This window comes from Schistocerca cancellata, chromosome 6 (assembly GCF_023864275.1).
Source record: "Schistocerca cancellata isolate TAMUIC-IGC-003103 chromosome 6, iqSchCanc2.1, whole genome shotgun sequence".
NCBI lineage: Eukaryota > Metazoa > Arthropoda > Insecta > Orthoptera > Acrididae > Schistocerca > Schistocerca cancellata.
In genome coordinates this window covers 18,889,745-18,913,654 of record NC_064631.1, presented here as the reverse complement: position 1 = coordinate 18,913,654, position 23,910 = coordinate 18,889,745, and the positions used below count along the sequence as shown (strand labels likewise).

Here is a 23,910-nt window from a genome sequence, read left to right as displayed (position 1 = left end):
CAAAAGCTTAAACAATAAGGATTCTAACTGGAAAGTACAAAAATAAAAAGAAAATGTCGTTTTGAATGTGACATGTGTGAACAGCTATTGCAAAAATTAAGTGCATGTAAACACCAAGGAAAACACAATAATACTCTGTAATTGGTGTGGTGAAGTTTAGTAATTGTGAATTGGTTTTCATATGAAAGGACTGTCAATATGTTTCATAAATAAGTTAAAATATCGTTGTAAGCTAGATTTGAATCAGCAGCCTATGGACATCATCCTTCAATAGTTCACAGTTCACAACTCTACCAAACAATCTACAAATGCTGTGCAAGGAAGTGGGTAGAACAATAATTTTTACTAAGACTTTAATTTTTTCGACTGATGCAATCCTCCTTTGTAACAGCGAAAAAGTGTATCTGACAGGTAAATTAATTTTAACTTCAGAGAGTTAAGAGAACTTTGGCACTGATACGGTGGCATTTTGCCAGTACAGTGCAAGCAATTTTTTCGCACTTTCTCAATCTCTGGAACACTCAAAAACAGTTTTTCAAGAGTTCTTATGGATGTATTTGTATAGTGTGATACTACACACCCTTTGTAATCCATTTCCTGAAACGTAAATTCCAAAACAAGATATCACTGTGAATTAGCTTTATGATAGTAGTAGCAGCAAGCTGGCCGGTGACACCATAGGCATCACATGACTCGAATGGAGGATTTTAGCGGGCTTTCAAATTATTTGAATTCATTTCTGTATTTATAAAATAATACTGAAATTCAAGAAGGAAAAAGGATATTATGATCATAAAATGACATAATTAACCATTTAACAGTCAAATGCCCTACTGCGTAAGTGTTTTGTAATTGTATTTTTATATGTAACAAACCTGTGTGAAATGTACTTTGACTTATCCACTATAATATTGATATGGCAGGTGTGATACAGTCATATTGGAACAGGAAGTATAAAAACAAACTTTATTTGAAGATCAGAAGATGACAGTCTTAACTGTTGAAACTGGTCATCAGGAATAAATAATATTGAATGCTACCTTGGCCACTAAAAGTTTCTTATCCAAGTATATTTTGGTAAATATTAAAAATATAAAAGATAGCAGTTCTGAAATGCATAGGTTTGTCAATGCATTTAGTAATGATTACAATATTTAGAAGATGACAACTAAAAAATAAAAATTGTATTGATTAATTGTTGTTGTTGTGGTCTTCAGTCCAGAGACTGGTTTGATGCAGCTCTACATGCTACTCTATCCTGTGGATGCTCTTAATTTCCAAATAACTATTGCACCCTGCATCCTTCTGAATCTGCTTAGTGTATTCATCTCTTGGTCTCCCTCTATGATTTTTACCCTCCACACTGCCCTCCAAACTAATTAGTTAGTTAGTTAGTTAGTTGGTTGGTTGGTGGTGCCTCAGAACATGTCCTACCAACCAATCCCTTCTTCTAGTCAAGTTGTGCCACAAACTCCTCTTCTCCCCAATTCTATTCAATACCTCCTCATTAGTTATGTGATCTACCCATCTAATCTTCAGCATTCTTCTGTAACACCACATTTCGAAAGCTTCTATTCTCTTCTTCTCCAAACTATTTATTGTCCATGTTTCACATACATACATGGCTGCACTCCATACAAATATTTTCAGAAAAGACTTCTTGACACTTAAATATATATTCAATGTTAACAAATTTCTCTTCTGCAGAGACACTTTTCTTGCCATAGTCAGTCTACATTTTATATCCTCCCTACTTTGACCATCATCAGTTATTTTTCTCCCCAAATAGCAAAACTCATCTATTACTTTAAGTGTCTCATTTCATAATCTAATTCCCTCAGCATCACCTTATTTAGTTAGACTACATGCCATTATCGTCATTTTGCTTTTCTTGATGTTCATCTTATAGCCTCCTATCAAACCGTTGTCCATTCTGTTAAACTGCTCTTCCAGGTTTGTATTGATCACATTGTTGAATATATTCCCAGCGCAACAAATCTTATGAGTGTGTCTTGGTTTTTCTTCATTCTTGCTTTCAATACCAAGCACAATGCCAGGATTGTATCTCTGGTGTCATTACCTTTCATAAGGCAAACAGGTCATCACCAAACAATTCCTCCATTTTCTTTTCCATTCTTCTGTATCAGTACGAGAGAAGAAAAGTTGCAACTCACCATATAGTGGAGATGCTGTCTCTCTGGTGTCATTACCTTTTGTAAGGCAAACAGGTCATCACCAAACAATTCCTCCATTTTCTTTTCCATTCTTCTGTATCAGTACGAGAGAAGAAAAGATGCAACTCACTATATAGCGGAGATGCTGAGCCGCGATAGCCACAATAAAAAGATTCACGCAATCATAGCTTTCGGCCATTAAGGCCTTTGTCAGCAGTAGACACACATACACACACGCACGCACACACTCACGCAAGCACAACTTGCACACACATCTGCAGTCTCGGAGAGCTTAAACTAAACTGCAAGCAGCAGCACCAGTACATGATGGGAGTGGCGACTGGGTGGGTGTAAGGAGGAGGCTGGGGCGGGGAAGGGGGAGGTATAGTAAGGTGGGAGTGGCAGACAGGGTCTCACTGAAGCCTTCACTGAGTGTAATTATCCTCCCATCCTCGTACAAAAACAAATCTCCTGTGCCTTATCTTTCCAGCCCCCCACCACTTCCCAAAGTCCCACAGTGCAGCCACAGAGGAGCATTCCCCTCGTAACTCAGTACCATCCAGGACTGGAGCAACTGAATTACATTCTCTGCCAGGGTTTCTATTACCTCTCGTCGTGCCCTGAAATGAGAAATGTCCTACCCACTAGCCTTCCAACCCCTCCTACCATGGTATTCCGCCATCCACCAAACCTACACAATATACTCGTCCATCCTTACACAACCCCTGCTCCCAATCCCTTACCTCATGGCTCATACCCCTGTCATAGACCTACATGCAAGACCTGTCCCATAGATCCTCCTACCACCACCTACTCCAGTCCAGTCACTAACATTACCTATCACATCAAAGGCAGGGCTACCTGTGAAACCAGTCATGTGATCTACAAGCTAAGCTGCAACCACTGTACTGCATTCTACGTAGGCATGACAACCAACAAGCTGTCTGTCCACATGATTGGCCACCGACAAACTGTGGCCAAAAAACAAGTAGACCACCCTGTAGCTGAACACACTGCCAAACATGATACCCCTCATCTCTATTCATAATGAATCCTACTCCATTATACCATTTTCTGCTGCTGTTGGTATTGCCCCATATTCGTCTGACCAGAAATTCTTATCTTTTTTCCATATATCATCACTGATCCACACTATATCTAGACTGAGCCTTTGCATTTCCATTTTGGAGTTTCTAGCTTTTCTATTACTTTCAAACTTCTGACATTCCATGTTCTGACTCATTATTCCTTCATTGGTTATTCCATCTTTTTCTCATGTTCACTTTCTCACTGGCAGTCTCCTCCCAGAGATCTGAATGGGGGACAAATCCAGAATCTTTTGCTAATGGAGGGACCATCATGAACTTTTTCAGTTGCAGGCCACATGTTCATTGGCTACACATTATGTGCCTTTATTGCAGTGGTTTCCATTGCTTTCTGCATCCTCATGCCATCAATCATTGCAGATTCTTCTCTCATTTACGGGCAGTTTCTGACCTCAAGGGCAGTGGAGTGCCCTGAACATCTATCAGCTCCTCTGCCATCTTTGACAAGGTTATTGGCAGAGTGAGGGTGACTTCTTAAGTCTTTGTTCACAACTGCTGACAGTTTTTATTCAAAATTTAAGCAGTGGCTGGTTTCTAATCTGGAAAGCAGGATGTTTTGGTTACTAGACAGAGACACTCCCCTAGACCATGGACTCATAAGTATTGCTATGTGAAGACAAAGTGAAAAGTTCTCAGCCTAACAGTACACACTTCCAATTATTAGTTAAAAAATGATCATATTTTTACAAAGTTGCTGATGAGTCTTCAGGGCTGTATGGCTGTGGTCGAAGAAACTTTACAGTTCCTGACATTTCAGCCAGAGCTGCTGGATATCTTTGGATGTCCTCCTGGCAATGCTGAAAATTGCCGACAGATAGCATTGCTAGGAGCACCTGCAAAGATGTCCACCGCAGCTCTGGGCAGAATTTCAGTAACTGGAAAGTTTCTTCAACTACAGCCATACAGCCAGAAGACTCGTAAGCAACTATGACATCCAGACTTCATTGTATGATATTTTTACAAAGTTATCTTTTTATTCAGTGCACCATTTCATTATTTTTCCAGCCCTTAGATTCCATCCCTGAAGTGTAATTGTGAGAAGTTTGGAAAACATCCAACTAAACTGTAAAACTTTATTATTTATATGTGAGCGTTGGTGGAAGTCAGAGTATAGGAAATCTGATGATTAGGATGGATGGTTGAACAGTTCATTTTTCATATCACTCAGTTTTTCCACTGTGCATTTACCTTTATAGACAGGACACGAAATATGACTTCCCCCCCTATTGTTTTACAATCCAGGCATCATATTAGCCATTTCTTCAGATAGTCCGTCCATAAGGCTATTGTGGTAGTTACCAGTTATTGAAAAGCAAAGATGCCATGACTTACCAAACAAGAAAGCTCTGGTAGATAGACACAATAAAAAACACACAAACACACACACAAATTTCAAGCTTTCACAACCCACAGTTGCTTCATCAGGGAAGAGGGAAGGAGAGGGAAAGACAAAACGATGTGGGTTTTAAGAGAGAGGGTAAGGAGTCATTCCAATCCCGGGAGCGGAAAGACTTACCTCAGGGGGAACCACACACACACACGCAACAAACTGTTGCCTCATCAGGAAAGAGGGAAGGAGAGGGAAAGACGAAAGGATGTGGGTTTTAAGGGAGAGGGTAAGGAGTCATTCCAGTCCCGGGAGCGGAAAGACTTGCCTCAGGGGGAAAAAAGGACGGGTATACACTCGCACACACACACATATCCATCCACACATATACGTGTGTGTGCGAGTGTATACCCGTCCTTTTTTCCCCCTGAGGCAAGTCTTTCCGCTCCCGGGACTGGAATGACTCCTTACCCTCTCCCTTAAAACCCACATCCTTTCGTCTTTCCCTCTCCTTCCCTCTTTCCTGATGAGGCAACAGTTTGTTGCGAAAGCTTGAATTTTGTGTGTATGTTTGTGTTTGTATGTGTGTCTGTCGACCTGCCAGCACTTTCATTTGGTAAGTCACATCATCTTTGTTTTTAGGTATATATATATATATATATATATATATATATATATATATATAGAGAGAGAGAGAGAGAGAGAGAGAGAGACACAGGCAGACATATGTAAAGGCAAAGAGTTTGGGCAGAGATGTCAGTCGAGGCGAAAGTACAAAGGCAAAGATGTTGGTGAGTGACAAGTGATGTACGAGGGCGGGGGGTCAACTTGAAATCAGTGGGGGTTGAGGCCTGGTGGGTAATGGGAAGAGAGGATATGTTGAAGGGCAAGTTCCCATCTCCGGAGTTCTGATAGGTTGATGTTAGTGGGGAGTATCCAGGTAACCCGGATGGTGTAACACTGTGCCAAGATGTGCTGGCCGTGCACCAAGGCATGTTTAGCCAGAGGGTGATCCTCATTACCAACAAACACTGTCTGCCTGTGTGCGCTCATGCGAATGGACAGTTTGTTGCTGGTCATTCCCACATAGAAGGCTTCACAGTGTAGGCAGGTGAGTTGGTAAACCACGTGGGTACTTTCACACGTGGCTCTGCCTTTGATCGTGTACACCTTCCGGGTTAGACTGGAGTAGGTGGTTGTGGGAGGCTGCATGGGACAGGTTTTACACTGGGGGCGGTTACAAGGGTAGGAGCCAGAGGGTAGGGATGGTGGTTTGGGGATTTCATAGGGATGAACCAAGAGGTTATGAAGGTTAGGTGGACGGCAGAAAGACATTCTTGGTGGAGTGGGGAGGATTTCATGAAGGATGGATCTCATTTCAGTTATTGATTTAGACAAGGGAATCAATAGGAAGATTCAGTTTTGCTTCCAAGGAAACACTGTCCATGACATATCTGGATTATGAAAATGATTGTTGCCTTTTTTTCGTGCACGTCATCTAGCTTTCACTCACAGTGTTTATTACTGTTTCACTTCTGCCTTTATGTTGGAGATTCATATCCCATTCACAATAACAAATTTATGCACAAATCCAATGGAGTCCTCTGAGAAATTACTTTTGACATTTGCTTTTGGTCAACATTAAATGAAGATAGCACTTATTTTTAAGTAGCTTCACTAATTACATCTTAATATAAATTCAGTGTACTGCTTCCTCTGATATTGCTATGGAATCAGCTATTTCACATCTTTTTAATTTCTGTTGCACTTTCCCAGTGTATTCATCTGTGGTTTTTTAGTTTTGGGATGTCACTCAACATCTCCAAAAGAAGCTTGGCATGCTTGAATTCAGCTGTATATTCATTAACTGTTGAAAATCGTGGAATAGACTCTTATAAAACTTCACCAATTTGGATGAATTTATATTGGTGATAAACCATCTTACTCAAAGAACGGTCTACTTGTTTATCTATGCTGAAGCACCAAAGAAACTAGTATAGGCATGTGTATTCACGTACAGAGATATGTAAACTGGCAGAATATGGCACTGCGAACAGCAGCGCGCATATAAGACAACAAGTGTCTGGCACTGTTGTTAGTTTGGTTACTGCTGCTACAATGGCAGATTATCAAGGTTTAAGTGAGTTTGAACATGGTTCATATGAGCAATGGGACACAGCATCTCCGAGGCAATGATGAAGTGGGGATTTTCCCATACAAACATTTCACGAGTGTACCATGAATATCAGGAATTCTGTAAAACATCAAATCTCCAACATAGCAGTGACCAGAAAAAGATTCTGCAAGAGCTGGACCAATGACAACTGAAGAGAATTGTTCAATCTGACAGAAGTGCAGCCCTTCTGCAAATTGCTGCAGATTTCAATGCTGGGCTACCAACAAGTGTCAGCGAGTGTACCATTCAATAAAAGATCATCGATATGGGCTTTTGGAGCTAAAGGCCCACTCGTATACCCTTGATGACTGCACAACATAAAGCTTTAGCCTCGCCTTGGCCCGTCAACACCAACATTGGACTGCTAATGGCTTTCTGCTAATGACTGGAAACATGTTGCCTGGTCGGACGAGTCTCATTTCAAATTGTATCGAGCATTTCAAATTGTATCAAGCGGATGGACATATACAGATATGGAGATGACCTCATGAATCCATGGACCCTGCATGTCAGCAGGGCACTGTTCAAGGTGATGGACGCTCTGTAATGGTGTGGTGCATGTGCAGTTGGAGCGGTATGGGACCCCTGATATGTCTAAATACGACTCTGACAGGTGATCCTGTCTGATCGCCTGCATCCATTCTGACAGACTTGGGCAATTCCAGCAGCACAATGTGACACCCCACACATCCAGAATTGCTACAGAGTGGCTCCTACCCTTGTAACTGCCCCCAGTGTAAAACCTGTCCCATGCATTCTCCCACCACCACCTACTCCAGTCCTGTAGCCCAGAAGGTGTACACGATCAAAAGCAGAGCCACATGTGAAAGCACCCACGTGATTTACCAACTGACCTGCCTACACTGTGAAGCCTTCTATGTGGGAATGACCAGCAACAAACTGTCCATTCGCATGAGCGCACACAGTAGACAGTGTTTGTTGCTAATGAGGATCACCCTGTGGCTAAACATGCCTTGGTGCACGGCCAGCACATCTTGGCACAGTGTTACACCATCCGGGTTACCTGGATACTTCCCACTAACATCAACCAATCAGAACTCCGGAGATGGGAACTTGCCCTTCAACATATCCTCTCTTCCCATTACCCACCAGGCCTCAACCTCTGCTGATTTCAAGTTGACCCCCCGCCCTCGTACATCACTTGTAACTCAACAACATCTTTGCCTTTGTACTTTCGCCTCGACTGACATCTCTGCCCAAACTCTTTGGCTTTACATATGTCTGCCTGTGCCTGTGCCTGTGTGTGTGTGTGTGTGTGTGTGTGTGTGTGTGTGTGTGTGTGTGTGTGTGTGTGCGAGTGTATACCTGTCCCTTTTTTCCCCCTAAGGTAAGTCTTACCGCTCCCGGGATTGGAATGACTCCTTACCCTCTCTCTTAAAACCCACATCATTTCGTCTTTCCCTCTCCTTCCCCCTGATGAAGCAACTGTGGGTTGTGAAAGCTTGAAATTTGTGAGTGTGTTTGTGTGTTTTTTATTGTGTCTATCTACCAGAGCTTTCTTGTTTGGTAAGTCATGGCATCTTTGCTTTTCAATAACTGGTAACTATCACAATAGCCTTATGGACGGACTATCTGAAGAAATGGCTAATATGATGCCTGGATTGTAAAACAATAGGGGGAAAGTCATATTTCGTGTCCTGTCTATAAAGGTAAATGCACAGTGGAAAAACTGAGTGATATGGAATATGAACTGTTCAACCATCCACCCTAATCGTCAGATTTCCTGTACTCTCCATCGTGAATTCAGTAATTTCCTCCATAGCATTTGAGTCAGTATGGGAAGTGATAAATTGTGGTATCATCTGCATACATTACTGCTTTGAAAGGTAGTAGGCTAGGCTCATCATTAACATAAGTAATGAACAAAAAAGGTATGAGTACCGATCCGTAAGCACTCCTCTTAAGACCTTCAGAAAGTCTGATTTTTTGGTTTGTGTCTGTCAGGACCATTTGCATCCTACCGAAATAATCAGTTTTTAGTACATAGTAAAAAAATTATCACACTAAAATTTCATAATTCTCCAAACAAGGATATGAATATCCCATTTCTCTCTATCAACAATGAACTAGCACAGAATCCAAATTCTTAGAACTATAGCTGTAAAACAATGTAAAATGGAATAAAAATATTGACTGCCTTGAAGAAAAGCAAGACCTGTTCCCTTCTTTACTCACTAAAACCTTGCTGTAGTGAGGAAACAGTAAAGAAGGCACATCATGCCTACTTTCATTCTCACCTGAAATACCGCATCACTTTCTGGGGAAACTCTAAAGACGCTATCAGAACATTCAAACTGCAAAAAAGGCTCATTACAATCCAATTCGTGAACAATAGCAGTCCACGCAGATTGAGCCATTGACAAGGTTGAAGTATTGTTCGTTCCAAGCAATTGTTGCAGTACTTGCATACATGTAATTTGCACTTGTAGAAAGTTTATTATCTGTCACTTGTTTTTGTAGAATTTGTCATTTAGCACCATTATCACCCATGACAACTCACAACAGATAGGATAAAAAAAATCACTAAATAACTCTCTGTATCATGTTTAATGCTCACAGTGGCTGCAATGTTCTCAGCAGAGTGCTCTGAATACTACTGAATGCTCATTGGCTGTTGTAGAATGCATGTCATCATATGTGTAAACAAGCCTTAACTTGACCCCTATCTTTGATGACTCCATGTGCATTATGGAAATCCTTATATTCTTTAAAATAAATGTAATAGGTAAGGATTGAAAAAAAAACTCTGAGATTCATGATCACTTTATCAGACAAAACAAAAACGTACATATGAGCCAAATCAACACATCCCTATGCCAAAACTTTACTTCCCACATGGGAGTTAAACTTTATAACAAACTTCCCAAAAACATAACACCAATTACTGAGGACAGAACCTTCAGAAAATCTTGAAAGTCGTATTATTGCATCAGTGCTTTTACTCTCTTGAAGAATATTTAAATTTATTAAAGTATATAAATATTTAATGTATGCAGTGTGTTATTGTAATTTTGAATAAGTGTGCATAGAAATCACTTTCACCTGGCTACTTATAAACTGGTTATCCAATATCTTTGCATAAGCTGCTTTCATGCACAACAGTAGCTATAAAATACATTATACATCTAACATGGAAACTATCGCATCTTCAAGAGCAAGACTGACAAACGAATTGCCAATGGTACGCCACTCCTGGGCATGGCATTTGCGGTGCACAGAAATATACACTCCTGGAAATGGAAAAAAGTACACATTGACACCGGTGTGTCAGACCCACTATACTTGCTCCGGACACTGCGAGAGGGCTGTACAAGCAATGATCACACGCACGGCACAGCGGACACACCAGGAACCGCGGTGTTGGCCGTCGAATAGCGCTAACTGCGCAGCATTTGTGCACCGCCGCCGTCAGTGTCAGCCAGTTTGCCGTGGCATACAGAGCTCCATCGCAGTCTTTAACACTGGTAGCATGCCGCAACAGCGTGGACGTGAACCGCATGTGCAGTTGACGGACTTTGAGCGAGGGCGTATAGTGGGCATGCGGGTGGCCGGGTGGACGTACCGCCGAATTGCTCAACACGTGGGGCGTGAGGTCTCCACAGTACATCGATGTTGTCGCCAGTGGTCGGCGGAAGGTGCACATGCCCGTCGACCTGGGACCACACCGCAGCGACGCACGGATGCACGCCAAGACCGTAGGATCCTACGCAGTGCCGTAGGGGACCACACCGCCATTTCCCAGCAAATTAGGGACACTGTTGCTCCTGGGGTATCAGCGAGGACCATTCGCAACCGTCTCCATGAAGCTGGGCTACGGTCCCGCACACCGTTAGGCCGTCTTCCGCTCACGCCCCAACATCGTGCAGCCCGCCTCCAGTGGTGTCGCGACAGGCGTGAATGGAGGGACGAATGGAGACGTGTCGTCTTCAGCGATGAGAGTCGCTTCTGCCTTGGTGCCAATGATGGTCGTATGTGTGTTTGGCGCCGTGCAGGTGAGCGCCACAATCAGGACTGCATACGACCGAGGCACACAGGGCCAACACCCGGGATCATGGTGTGGGGAGCGATCTCCTACACTGGCCGTACACCACTGGTGATCGTCGAGGGGACTCTGAATAGTGCACGGTACATCCAAACCATCATCGAACCCATCGTTCTACCATTCCTAGACCGGCAAGGGAACTTGCTGTTCCAACAGGACAATGCACGTCCGCATGTATCCCGTGCCACCCAACGTGCTCTAGAAGGTGTAAGTCAACTACCCTGGCCAGCAAGATCTCCGGATCTGTCCCCCATTGAGCATGTTTGGGACTGGATGAAGCGTCGTCTCACGCGGTCTGCACGTCCAGCACGAACGCTGGTCCAACTGAGGCGCCAGGTGGAAATGGCATGGCAAGCCGTTCCACAGGACTACATCCAGCATCTCTACGATCGTCTCCATGGAGAATAGCAGCCTGCATTGCTGCGAAAGGTGGATATACACTGTACTAGTGCCGACATTGTGCATGCTCTGTTGCCTGTGTCTATGTGCCTGTGGTTCTGTCAGTGTGATCATGTGATGTATCTGACCCCAGGAATGTGTCAATAAAGTTTCCCCTTCCTGGGACAATGAATTCACGGTGTTCTTATTTCAATTTCCAGGAGTGTATTAGGCTCAATTAGAGAGGTCTCTTCCATAAATAATCGCCTCATGACTTTGCGTATCCAGTGCGCCAACAAGAAATACACATTGATAAATGTTCATGCACCCACAAACATAGACAACAAAAAACGCCAACTACAAACTGAAAAATTCTGGACTAAACTTGAAGATGTCATGGCCAAAATCCCCCGGGATGATATCAAAATCTTAATAGGAGATTTCAATGCACAAATTGGCAGAGAGAAAGAACACCAAAAAACTGTAGGAAAATATCCAGCACACAGATTCACCAACAGAAACAGACTAAGATTTATTGAACTATGCCAACAAAATAATCTAAAAATAATGTCTACATCTTTGAGAAAAAAACCTAGAAAACAAAAGACCTGGAGGTCCCCCATACAAGAGATCGGCGAATATCAGATTGACCACATTGCCATCTTCTATTTCGTACAGAAAGAGATCCATGATGTCCAAGTCCGCAGAGGGGCGAACATTGACTCAGACCACTACTTAACACGCATTAAAGTGAAATTCACCCCAAAAAAATTATATCCGAAGAAAACACACATGATGAAATTTGACACACGAACAATCAAAGAAACCAATCTGAAGGAGGAGTGGGAAAAGGAACCAGCTGACTCTTGGGAAAAATTTCGAACAAAAATTACAAAGAAGGCAAAAGAACTGATCCCATTGAAAAAGAACACAAAACACCCCTGGTGGGACTCTGGATGTGAAAAAGCGCTTGAAGAAAGAAAGAAAGCCTTTCTGAAGTATAACAGTAAAAAATCCCCAGAAAATCTAGATCACTTCCACAACACCAGAAGACAAGTTGCAAAAACAATCAGGCAAGTCAAGAGGAAGTACCTCAAGGAACAGTGTGAGTCTATTGAAGAAAATTTCCGTAACTATAATGTACGAGACTTCTATAAGACCTTTGCTGGGAGAATCAATGGATACGGCTCACAAAATCTATGTTTCAGAAAACCAGATGGAAAACTAGCGCTCACAAATCGGGAAAATTGTGAGGAGCTGGCGAGATACTTTTCCGAACTCCTCAATTGCCCTGAACCTTCTTCAAGATTCCCTCAAGAAACTGCTGTCTACACAAATCCAGAATCCCCACCACCTACACTAGAGGAGATCCAAAGACATATTCATAGACTGAAAAACAACAAGGCATCCGGAGAAGATAATATCACTGCAGAACTACTTAAAAATCTTGGACCAAATTCCCTCAAAGAATTCACTCAAATCATCACAGACATTTGGCAGACAGAAAAACTACCAGAAGATTGGAAATGCGCCCTAATTCATCCACTGCATAAAAAGGGAGACATGGCAGATATAAACAACTATCAAGGAATCTCCCTTCTCCAAGTCACTTATAAAATCCTCTCAGCTTGTCTTCTTCAACGAACACAAGAACAACTCGAACACAGTATTGGTGAATACCAAGCTGGCTTTCGCCCTCACCGATCCTGTGCAGAACAAATTTTCAATTTGAAGACAACACTAAAATACAAAGCAGTCAGAAACAGTCCGATCATTTGTTCCTTTGTTGATTTCGCAAAGGCTTATGATTCAATCGATAGGCAATCTCTCTTTATTATCCTTGAGGAGCTAGGACTCGATCCGAAAACCCTAAACCTTATCAAACGCTCACAAACACAACTTCTAAGATAAAATTCCTGGGTGAAATATCAGAGCCCTTCCTGATCAAAACCGGCGTCAGACAAGGTGACGGCTTGTCTCCACTCCTCTTCAACCTTGTCTTAGACAAAGTCATCCGAGAATGGGAAAAAGAACTGAAGAATCAAAATTACTGGAAGCCTATACAACTAGGAAGATCAAAAGATGGTATTAAAATTTCATGCTTGGCATTTGCAGATGACGTGGCCATTCTAGCAGAAAACGAGACCACAGCAATTAAACAGATAGACATTCTCAAAGAATGCGCCGAAAAAGTTGGGCTACAAATTTCCTTCCAAAAAACCAAATTCATCTGCTCAAAATTTGAAACTCAAAAACTGACTACAAAATATGGACAAATTGAGAGAGTTCCATTCTTTAAATACTTAGGCGAGGTCCTAGAACCCACAGGGGGAGAGAAATCTGCACAAAAAGTTCGACTGCAAAAACTGAAAAGAGCATACTGGAAAACCCACAACATCTACAATAAAAAATGTCTCTCCATTCACTCAAAAATACAACACTACAATACAGTAATCAAGCCCGAAGCACTATATGCCAGCGAAACACTCACACTCCATAGAAAAGGCGACCTGGAAGGCATCCTGAAAGAGGAACGCAAAATTATCAGAAAGATTCTTGGCCCAAAAAGAACTGAAGATGGATACAGGTTACAGTCTCAGAAAACTACAGAAAAATTATCTAACCTCGCCGCAGACATCCGGAAAAGAAGACTAAAATTTTACGGTCATATCCACAGACTCCCAACACCCAGACTCTCCCACAAAATTTTAATATACATTGAAAAATTGAAAACCATACCCTGGATAAAAGAAACCAAAACAGATCTAGCAAATGCACAAATAAATTCTTCAGAAGTTATAAACAGAAATATATACAGGCAAAAAATCAATAGTTGGAAAGTACAACCCGAGAATGAAGTTTGTAAGAGACAGGGGACAAAATGGACAGAGGAAAGAAAGAGAATTCATGGGGAAAGAATGAGAGAAGTTTGGAGAATTAAAAAATTGAATCGGTAAAGCTTTGCGTGATCCGTATGGGTCCCATCGCACATAATAATAATAAATACATTATACAATCAATTCAAGTATGATTTTTAATAATGCTAGTTTCATATGTGTTATTTCATACTGTTTTAGTTTATTTACAAGAATATTATGTGATATTGAGTCAAAGGCCTTTTCTTCCCCCAAATATCCTGCACTGCCTTAATTGTGGTCTGACCTTCATAAAATCCTTATTGGGACTGATTGAAGAGGCGATTGTTCACAAAATATTCATTTAGTTGCTTTTTCATTATCACATCAATGATTTAATATATTATGGGGACTATAGAAAGCAGTCCATAAATTTCTGGTGATTCCCTATCTCCCTTTTTATGCACAGATATACAATTACAGTTAGCTTTAAAAAGTCAGGAAAGACACTTTCTTCAAACATCCAGTTTATAAGGCAGTTCAGGGGATGGCTTATTATTTCTATAGTTTGTCTTACAATATAGTTACTAAGTTTAATTCCACGTCTACTATATGCTTAGGGGAAACAGATTTACAGTCTGGCTGACAATTACTGTGTTAGCTGGCTTCAAATTTTCCACTCATTGAGATAGCTAAGGCCAGTTCACTGTCAGCATTGTCTACTGTCTCATCATTATGTATGGTACAGTTCCCTGAACAGACAAAGCAGATTACATTGATCTGAGCTAAATGGAATAGATAGAACACAACAAGAATAAAACTACATTGATATCAAAGTAACCTCTATCTGAGGATAAGTATTTTTTACCTCGTCCTTGCATGTGTACTCTGGAAGTGCAGGGAGAGTAAGTTGTTATCAAAGAGAGATTTCTATAAGAAAACAATATTTAAATTTTCTTTTTCTTAGTCACTCATATCAGTCTCACTTCTTACAGTCTGCAGTACAACTTTACCTGTTATCAGAGCACATCAGTCCTGACAACTTTTTCTTTTCTGCTGAGAAGACATATACGTATCAAAATTAAAATGTAGTATATTGATTCCTTTATTCCCAATACAAACCTTAATTGTTTTGACTGATTGATTTTGAAGTTATTCACCACTCCAACTTTTTCTTATTGTTTCTTCCCATGTTTTAGCTCCAAGGGCATTTATTTAAAAATCCTTATTAATTTTTTAAAATTTCTCCTGGTAGGCATTTGATTGCACCCATAAAATATTTATTAGATTAATATTTCTATAGTTGTTATCTAACCTTGTATTATCTCTTATTTCAGCCACAGTGATACCAGAGATTGCGCCCCCAGTTCTGCATACAAGAGAAGTGCCTTTTTATGCTAATGTAAGTGTTATTGTGCCAATTATAGTATCCCTTATATTCTTACTGGGGCTTGTTGGAGTAGCAGCATTTATTAGAAAAAAAAGTAAGTATTTTTTCTTAATTTTTAGTACACTATTGTTAAAATACATGTTAAATACAACAAGGAAACATTTTAATTTCAGAATTACAAAATGACAGTGCACAGATGGGTGAGTCTCCATCTGTGGCACAAATGCAGAATCAACAGAATAGGGACCAGCAGTACCTCGCTGTCCGAGTAGGTAGTGGTCAGCAGGCACTCAGCATAGACTCTGGGAGCTACAAGACTGATTCGGCAGGTAAGATCTGTTCCTTTTTCATTTTGCTTACAATTCATTTATTCATTCATTCATCCTGTTCTGCGGATACATCAAGGAGGAGACTCTTTAGGGATATGCAAGAAGTTAAGGTATACACCAACAACAGACAACCAAATCAAAGGAAATTAATCCATAGCCATTGTATTTTTTAACAGAGTAAATTAGATAGAAAGTTGCTACTTTGGAAACAACTGACTGATTACATTGGTATTTTTGAAAGGAAATCAATTATCAGTAAGGGGCAATCAAAAAGTTTCAATTAGAGGGCATTGCTACAGTGTATATGGAATTTAGTGCAACTGTGATGTGGGTATAAAATCACTGACATGTAGGGATGGGATTAGGGCAGCATTCGTACTTTTCCAACATGTAAGCGGTGAATGCAGAAATGTGAACTGTAGCAAAGTTATTACCAAATGTGTCTAGGACCAACATGCTGTTATTCTTTTCTTGTTTGCTGGAGCACAAACACTGGTAGACATCCATCAGAGAATGAAAAATGTACATGAGGTAGCATATCTGTTGAAAACCACCATTGCGAAATGATGAACCAAGTTGTGTGCCGGTCGCGATCCAACACAGGCCACTGGTTGATCTGGGAGGCCAGCCTAAACTGGGTGGCTCAAGTGGGAGACATCAAGCACCCACCCTGTAGTCATGATCCCTCCCCACTGGAATATCATGCCTTCGGCTCCTTAAAAAAGGCCTTGAAGTGTCAACAATTCCTCCTGTATGAGGTTGTGCAGCAGGCAGTTACTGACTTCTCCACACTGGAGGACATGGTGTTTTACCAAGTGGGTATATTCAACCTCGTGCATCAGTGGGATGATTGCCACAATGGTCACAGTGATTTTGCCTGGTTGGCATACCAATTCTGGACTGTACAGCCTTCTGATAGAGACCATTTGATTGCCCCTTATACATCTGTAAGTACAGAGTCCTGTTTATAATGCATTACTTAACAATGGAAAGTTGCCACATTGCTGCCAGAACTTTTCAGTCCTTCAATCTAGATATTTGGATTGTGGGAGTGGCCGATGAGCAATGTTTTTATTGTTCCATAAAAACACGGGAGAACTGCCGGGTATCAGTAACATCCTGCCACGATATTTCGGTGCAGAGTCTTCTGGCTATCTTCAGGTGAGTGCCACTGTAGTAGTACTGGCGAGCAAGTGCTGAGCTGCCCTATTTAAAGCCATACTGAGATGACATTGTGCTTGCGCTGCTCAGCATGCACGTTCATAACTTTATGTACTGTGTCTCGCGCCCTCCACAGTGAAAGCTTGGCGTATCCATATCAGGTCGATTTTCGTCTTTATGCAGATAACTACGTCGACTATGAAGTTTCTCTATAACAGGATTTCAAGCAGAGTTTAGCTGATAACCGCTATCTCAATTAATGAGACTCTCATTGTCAGACAATCTTATTTCCACAGATTCATTGATATTCGAGCTCCAAAAGTTTTATGTATGGGCCAAAATTTTTACGTTGTCGTATTTCCACAGACCATTCCATGAATTACGACGACACAAAAATTTTGGCCCATACATCAAACTTTTGGAGCTTGATTATCAATGAATCTGTGAAAATAAGATTGTCTGACAATGAGAGTCTCATCAATCGAGATAGCGGTTATCAGCTAAACTCTGCTTGGAATCCTGTTATAGGGAAACTTAGTAGTCAACATAGTTATCTGCATAGAGATGAAAATCTACCTGATATCGATACGCCTAGCTTTAACCACGGAGGGCGCGAGGCGCAGCGCACGGAGTTGTTATGAACGCGCACGGTGAGCAGCGCATGGGCAATGTCACCTCAGTATGGCTTTAAATAGTGGAGCTCAGCGCGTACTCACCAGTACTACTATTGTGGTACTCACCTGAAGATGGCCAGAAGACTCTGCGCCGAAATATCGAGGCAGGACGTTACTGATATCCAGCAGTTCTCCCATGTTTTTATGGAACAATCAGTACACCGGCAAAGCTTTAAACATCACAATGTTTTTATTGGTTGTCATTTCTAATTTCTTGCCTTCTGTTAGATGGTAACTTGATGACTAACTTTGTATCATTGTATATAACTGCACACGTAACTCTGGACAAGAAGACAGTGCATGAAAACTACTTTTGTGTCTTGTGTTATTTACTGTATACATCATAGTTAATCAGAAACTGATTTTTACTTTTAATTAAAAAAACCATTGAAATAGTAAACATACTGGGAGTTAGTGTAATAATTCTAAAATCCTTAAAGAGGCCACTGTATAATATGCAGTTATCTGCTTTGCACAATGTTCTCACAGGTTACTTTTGCTGAATCAATATTGTATATACATTAAGTACTGTGTCAAGAAGGTAATTCTATAAATAACAGGGATTAAAAATGTGCAGAATAAGCCAACACTTTTTTCTTTAGGTCCACATTAACTTTGCACACAACTTCTAAGGGAAAAAACACATATTGCAGTATATGCATGAAGTTACACTGACACGTGTCACTAGAAATTGATGGGTTTGATTGCTTTCTAATATACGACTGACATTCACTCATTATTTTGTCATAACTTACAGCACACTCCCTTGATCTTTCCCTTATAGTTCTCTCACCTTCTCATTCTGATTTCTGCTACCAATTCTCATTTTCATTGCTCTCATAATAAGCAGTTTGTGATACAAGTAAAGGTGGGATTTTCCAAATCAGACACAACCAGGAGAATAAATGATGACAGAATAATGTTGAAGGCCGAAAATTTGTAAAGACCAGTCTGCAACACAGATAAACTTCAATACCTGTGCTTTAGAAGCTAAAAGCATGTCATTTCTTGCTGCTTCTAGTTTTTATATTTATTTTTGTGTCTTTATTTTGTAAAGAAATAATTTATTTTTGTAATACCTCCCTTAAAACAGTTTCTGTTGTTATCCTTTTTTGTTTATTTTTACTTTTAGCACTACTTATAAATTTTCTGTTTTTATTTCACTATTACTTCACTACTCTCACTGGGCTCTAATTCAGAAGACTAATTTACCGTCTTGTTTCCATTTTTATTTTGTGATTTATTATCGTATTATTGTTGTTAGTTGTCAATTAGGACCATTAATAGTGTATACTATTTTTATTATGTTTTTATTTCTTTAATACATCTCCTCTACAAACCTTGTAAAGTAGGTGTGTTTACCTGCTTCAGAACTGCGCATTCAAGTCTCAAATTGACTGTACAATAATCCTACCAGTGTGAAATTCAAGCAGATGGTTTTTTCTTCAATGAAATCTCCAGTGTAATTCATAGCTCTCAAATACCTGCACTTGGCATGTCTGCCATGATATAATATTCACTAGAATGAATATAATACTAACTGGAATGAATGTAATACTTACTAGAATGTTCGAGAAAGAAACTGCAACTGACAATATACTGAGATGTGAAAGGCATTAATTTGTCTGAACTTGCTACTGAGGTGCAAGAAATAGTTTGGTGGAAATCATCTATTTCCTTCTCAGACATAAATGAAGAAGTCATGAATTTATTAATAAACGTACTCATCTATATGACAAATATGCCCCCCTAAAGACCAGAAAAGTAAGAAAGAAACCTACAGTTTGGCTAACAGAAGAAATAAAACAGCTCATGAATCTCAAAGACGCTGCACATCGGGCATACAAACTATACCCCATGTCTGAAAATAATATTGCAAGAAGCAAAAGCAAAACAGAGTCAATCAAGCTGTGAGAAATGCAAAACTCAGGCATGTCCATACAGTAAGTAACAATAGGAATAGACCAGGTGTCCTGTGGAAAAACCAGAGTGGTCTTAATGTAGGCAAAGTAAAAGCTTCAGCTGATTTAATTGTCTCAGTCAATGAACTGAACTGGTATTTCACATTAGACAAAACTACAATTGAACTAAAACTGAAATAAAGATTCATTGATTACTTCATGGGGGTAAACTGCTGTAGCCATAGAAAACTCTATCTAAAGCATGCCGTTTGCAGTACCATTAAAAAAATCCATCAGGAGTATCAGATCAGTGTCTACTGGACATGATGCATCACAGTCCAATTGATAAAGCTTATCATTTAACCACTACTGCCCACTATAACAGATATCATCCACTCTTTAACCATATGTTTTTTTGCTGAGGCCGGAACAGGGCCTAGTTAAGCCATCACCTGAAAAGGACATTCCCACTGTACCCTCCAATAGACCTACTTGCATTCTTCCTGCACTGTCCAAGGCCTTAGAATATATAGTCCACAACCAGCTAACAAACTACCTAATTACGAACAAATCATTAGATGAATACCACTCAGGTTTCTGTAAACATTAAAGCATAACATCTGCCTCAATAAAGGTAACAAATGATCTCAAGCTTGCCATGGATGCACAAGAAGCAACTATTATGAGCTTATTACAGTACAGTAATGCCTTTGACACTGTCAGCTTTGACATTTTACTTGCCAAACTTAGCATTCTCAATTTCTCGGCAAGTGCAGTGCACAGGTTTCACTAATATCTGACATCCCACCAGCAATACATCATGCCACAATGGAGGCAGGTAGTATTAGGCATCCCCCAGGGTTGGCATTATGTTACATACTCTTTTCATTGTACATAAATGATGTGTTACCAGTTTTGTCCTAGTGCAAATACCACATGTACATTGATAACCTATAGTTGTATCTTACACTTGCGTGTTGGTACATATTCTTTCTGACAGTATTTGTGATTGATAACAAAAATGAAATTATGATGAACTCTGCCATTAACAGCCACAATACTAGAAGTAAAAATAATTTCCATATAGTCTATGCATCCATATTTAGACTTCAGAGTGGAGTAATACCTCATTAGCAATGACACATACGATTTATCAGATATTTAGACTTAGAGGTGAAAATTCCACATAACCCTAAGGTTTGTATTAAACAAATCTTGACTTTTATAGCATATAGACAACTGATAGTGGTTTATGTTAAGTTACATAAATGCTTTGTTTGAAGTATTAGATGTTTAAAAAAAAAAGGTCTTGTATAAGAGAAAGAGCAGTGGCATTTTCAAAGTAGCCTGTTTTTTTATATATACCGTATTTACTCGAATCTAAGCCGCACTCGAATCTAAGCCGCACCTGAAAAATGAGACTCGAAATAAAGGAAAAAAAAATTTCTCGAATCTAAGCCGCACCTGAAATTTGAGACTCGAAATTCAAGGGGAGAGAAAAGTTGTAGGCCGCACCTCCAAATCGAAACAAAGTTGGTCCATTGTAATATGAGACACAATTTAGGTCGAACGAATGACGATACAGCTACAGTAGTTTGGTTCGAGTCGTAAGCTTAGCAGTTAAGCTTTACCACGTAGCTATTGCTATGCGTCAGGTGCTCCGTCCGTATTTATACGGGTGCCCTTCCTTTTTCACGTGCTTCGTCTGGTTTGAATTGATTGCTTATTTTGCTTTTATCTGATAAGTGCCGTTTTCTTTGTTATAGGTGTTTGCGTCAATCTTAAGCTGAAAATGCATTACTGCACTGTGTCATGCATTGTTTGTCGCATTCTGATAGTGCGTATTAACGGCCTGTCGCGGCTCGCGGCATGGCTTGCTTTTGTGCACGCTACCGCCGCGTACAATTTAAAAAAAAAAAAAAAAAAAAAAAAAAAAAGGGAGAGAGAGAGAGAGAGAGAGAGAGAGAGAGAGGAATCGTCTCATTAGCGAAACAATGGCAAGAGACTGCTATTTGTTGTTACTTACACTGCTGCTTTCTTTGATAATGATCAACAAGAATCAAATAATAGACTGCGTATGATAGAACATGTTTTGAACGAGAGTTGGGTGGAAATTTTTCTCCGTTTGAAAAGCTTTGCGGCCGCTTCTTTATTACATCAAATTCTGCACAGAAATTAGAGTCATCTTAGATTTAAAAATCTAGTCACTTGCCGTGCTTCATTTCTGACTCTATCACTATTAGGCATAAGAATAATACGAATATAAACACGTTTGCTGTTGTCTCACTCTACTCTAGTTTCGTAGTTTATTTGGCAGACAGGATTTAAATGAGATAGCAGCAAACACGAAACAATACATGGCAAAATGTTTATATTCGTATTATTCTTATGGTGAAGAGAATACTGTATGTGATTCAAATTTCATCAGGTTCCTATTAGCAACCATCTCTTCGCACAGATAGGAAAAAATTCAGAATGTAGAGTTGGCCATATTGACAAACATCCCAAACAGTCTTGCCAGTCAGATTTTCGTAGTACACTGAAATTGTGCTACATTCGAAGATGAATCTTTGGATAATGTACGAAAATGCAGTGGTCGAAACTCGCGGCGGAGAAAAAAAGCTAGTCTTCAACTTTTTTTTTTAAATTTCTTTACTGACGCAGAGGTTTTGGCGCCAGTATTTATCTTTGTGCCTAGAAAGCATGCATGCGTAGCGCTACATATATTCGACGGCAGAAGTTAGTTGTGGCGGCATGTACCAACATTTTTCATAACTTCCGCTTGCTTTGCACTCGATTCTAAGCCGCAGGCGGTTTTTTGGATTACGAAATCCGGAAAAAAAGTGCGGCTTAGATTCGAGTAAATACGGTATATAATAGAAGGAAACATTCCACGTATATGTCTGCTTGTGCCTGTATATGTGTGTGTGTGTGTGCGAGTGTATACCCGTCCCTTTTTCCCCCTAAGGTAAGTCTTTCCGCTCCCGGGACTGGAATGACTCCTTACCCTCTCCCTTAAAACCCACATCCTTTCGTCTTTCCCTCTCCTTCCCTCTTTTCTGATGAGGCAACCGTTGGTTGCGAAAGCTAGAATTTTGTGTGTATGTTCGTGTTTGTTTGTTGTCTATCGACGTGCCAGCGCTTTCGTTTGGTAAGTCAAATCATCTTTGTTTTATTATTTATTATTATTATTATTATCGTTAATTCCCCATTAAGGAGAGCGTTAAAACACAATCAATATTCACAATGACAATATGGTACATAAATTGGTACATTTCAAAATCATGGCACTTTTTTCTATCTCTTTCTTTTCTCTTCCCAAAAACCTTTCATTAAATCACTGTGTTTCTTCTTCCTCTCTTCTGTCCACTTCTTTCCTGGTTTCTTCTCTTTTGGTGTTTCTTCGAATTTCTGTTTGTTGATTTTTTCTCTGTATTTTCCTCTGTTTGATATTTCTTCTGTGGAGATGTTTAGATTTTTGAGGTCTTCCATGGTTTCCTTTACCCAGTTAGTTTTCATCTTATTCGTCACCACTATGTTAAAAATCTTCTTGGTCAGCCTATTTTCATTCATCCTATGAATGTGCCCATAGAATTTTGCCCTTCGTTTTCTGATATTGTCTGTAATTGTCTCTGCCTGTTTGTACAATTCCTTTGTTGGTCTCTTTATCCAGATCCCCTGTCTCTGAACTGGCCCATAGATCTTTCTCAGAATTTTCCTCTCTTGCTTTTCAATTTCCTTGATTTTAGTTCTTCCTCTGATTACTGTTGTTTCTGAGGCATACAAGGCCTCAGGTAAGACTACTGTTTTGTAATGTCTTAATTTGGCATTGACAGAAATATTTCTTTTATTGTAATGGTTCCATGTAAGTCTGTATGCTTTTTGTAGTTTTGTAACCCTTTATTCATTGGCTGTTGAACTCAGTCCTGTTTTCTGTATAATCTCTCCCAGGTATTTGAAACTTTCTACTTGTGTTATCTTTCCGTACTTTGTTATCAATGGGCTTCTGTCTGTAGATTTTGTGTCCACGTACTGGGTTTTTTCATATGATATGTAGTCCTGTTCTGGCTGCGATTTCATGCAATATCTCTAGGGCTTCTCTGGCTTCTTTTCTGTCATTTGTAATGATGGCTATATCGTCGGCAAAGGCCAGACATTTTATGTTGACGGTTCTATTTTTCTCTCTCCCCATCTTTACCCCATTGACTCCTTTGTCCCACGTCCTGATTATTTTCTCTAAAACAGCATTAAATAAAATGGGTGACAGGCCATCTCCCTGTCTCACTCCTGTCTTGATTTCGAAAGATTCTGAGATCTCGCCCATGAACTTCACTTTTGACTTTGTATTTGTTAATGTTTCCTGAATTAGTTTTCTG

General features: G+C 40.1%; 1 protein-coding gene across 1 annotated transcript in view; it reads left to right on the top strand.

Moving 5' to 3' along the window:
* The window catches only part of LOC126191144 (Down syndrome cell adhesion molecule-like protein Dscam2), a 395,591-nt gene that overhangs the window by 312,728 nt on the left and 58,953 nt on the right, over nucleotides 1-23,910 (top strand). Inside the window, exons 29-30 of the mRNA XM_049931899.1 lie at nucleotides 15,417-15,563; nucleotides 15,643-15,798. Of these exons, the coding sequence (XP_049787856.1) occupies nucleotides 15,417-15,563; nucleotides 15,643-15,798 (303 nt within the window). The remainder of the gene's footprint in view (nucleotides 1-15,416; nucleotides 15,564-15,642; nucleotides 15,799-23,910) is intronic.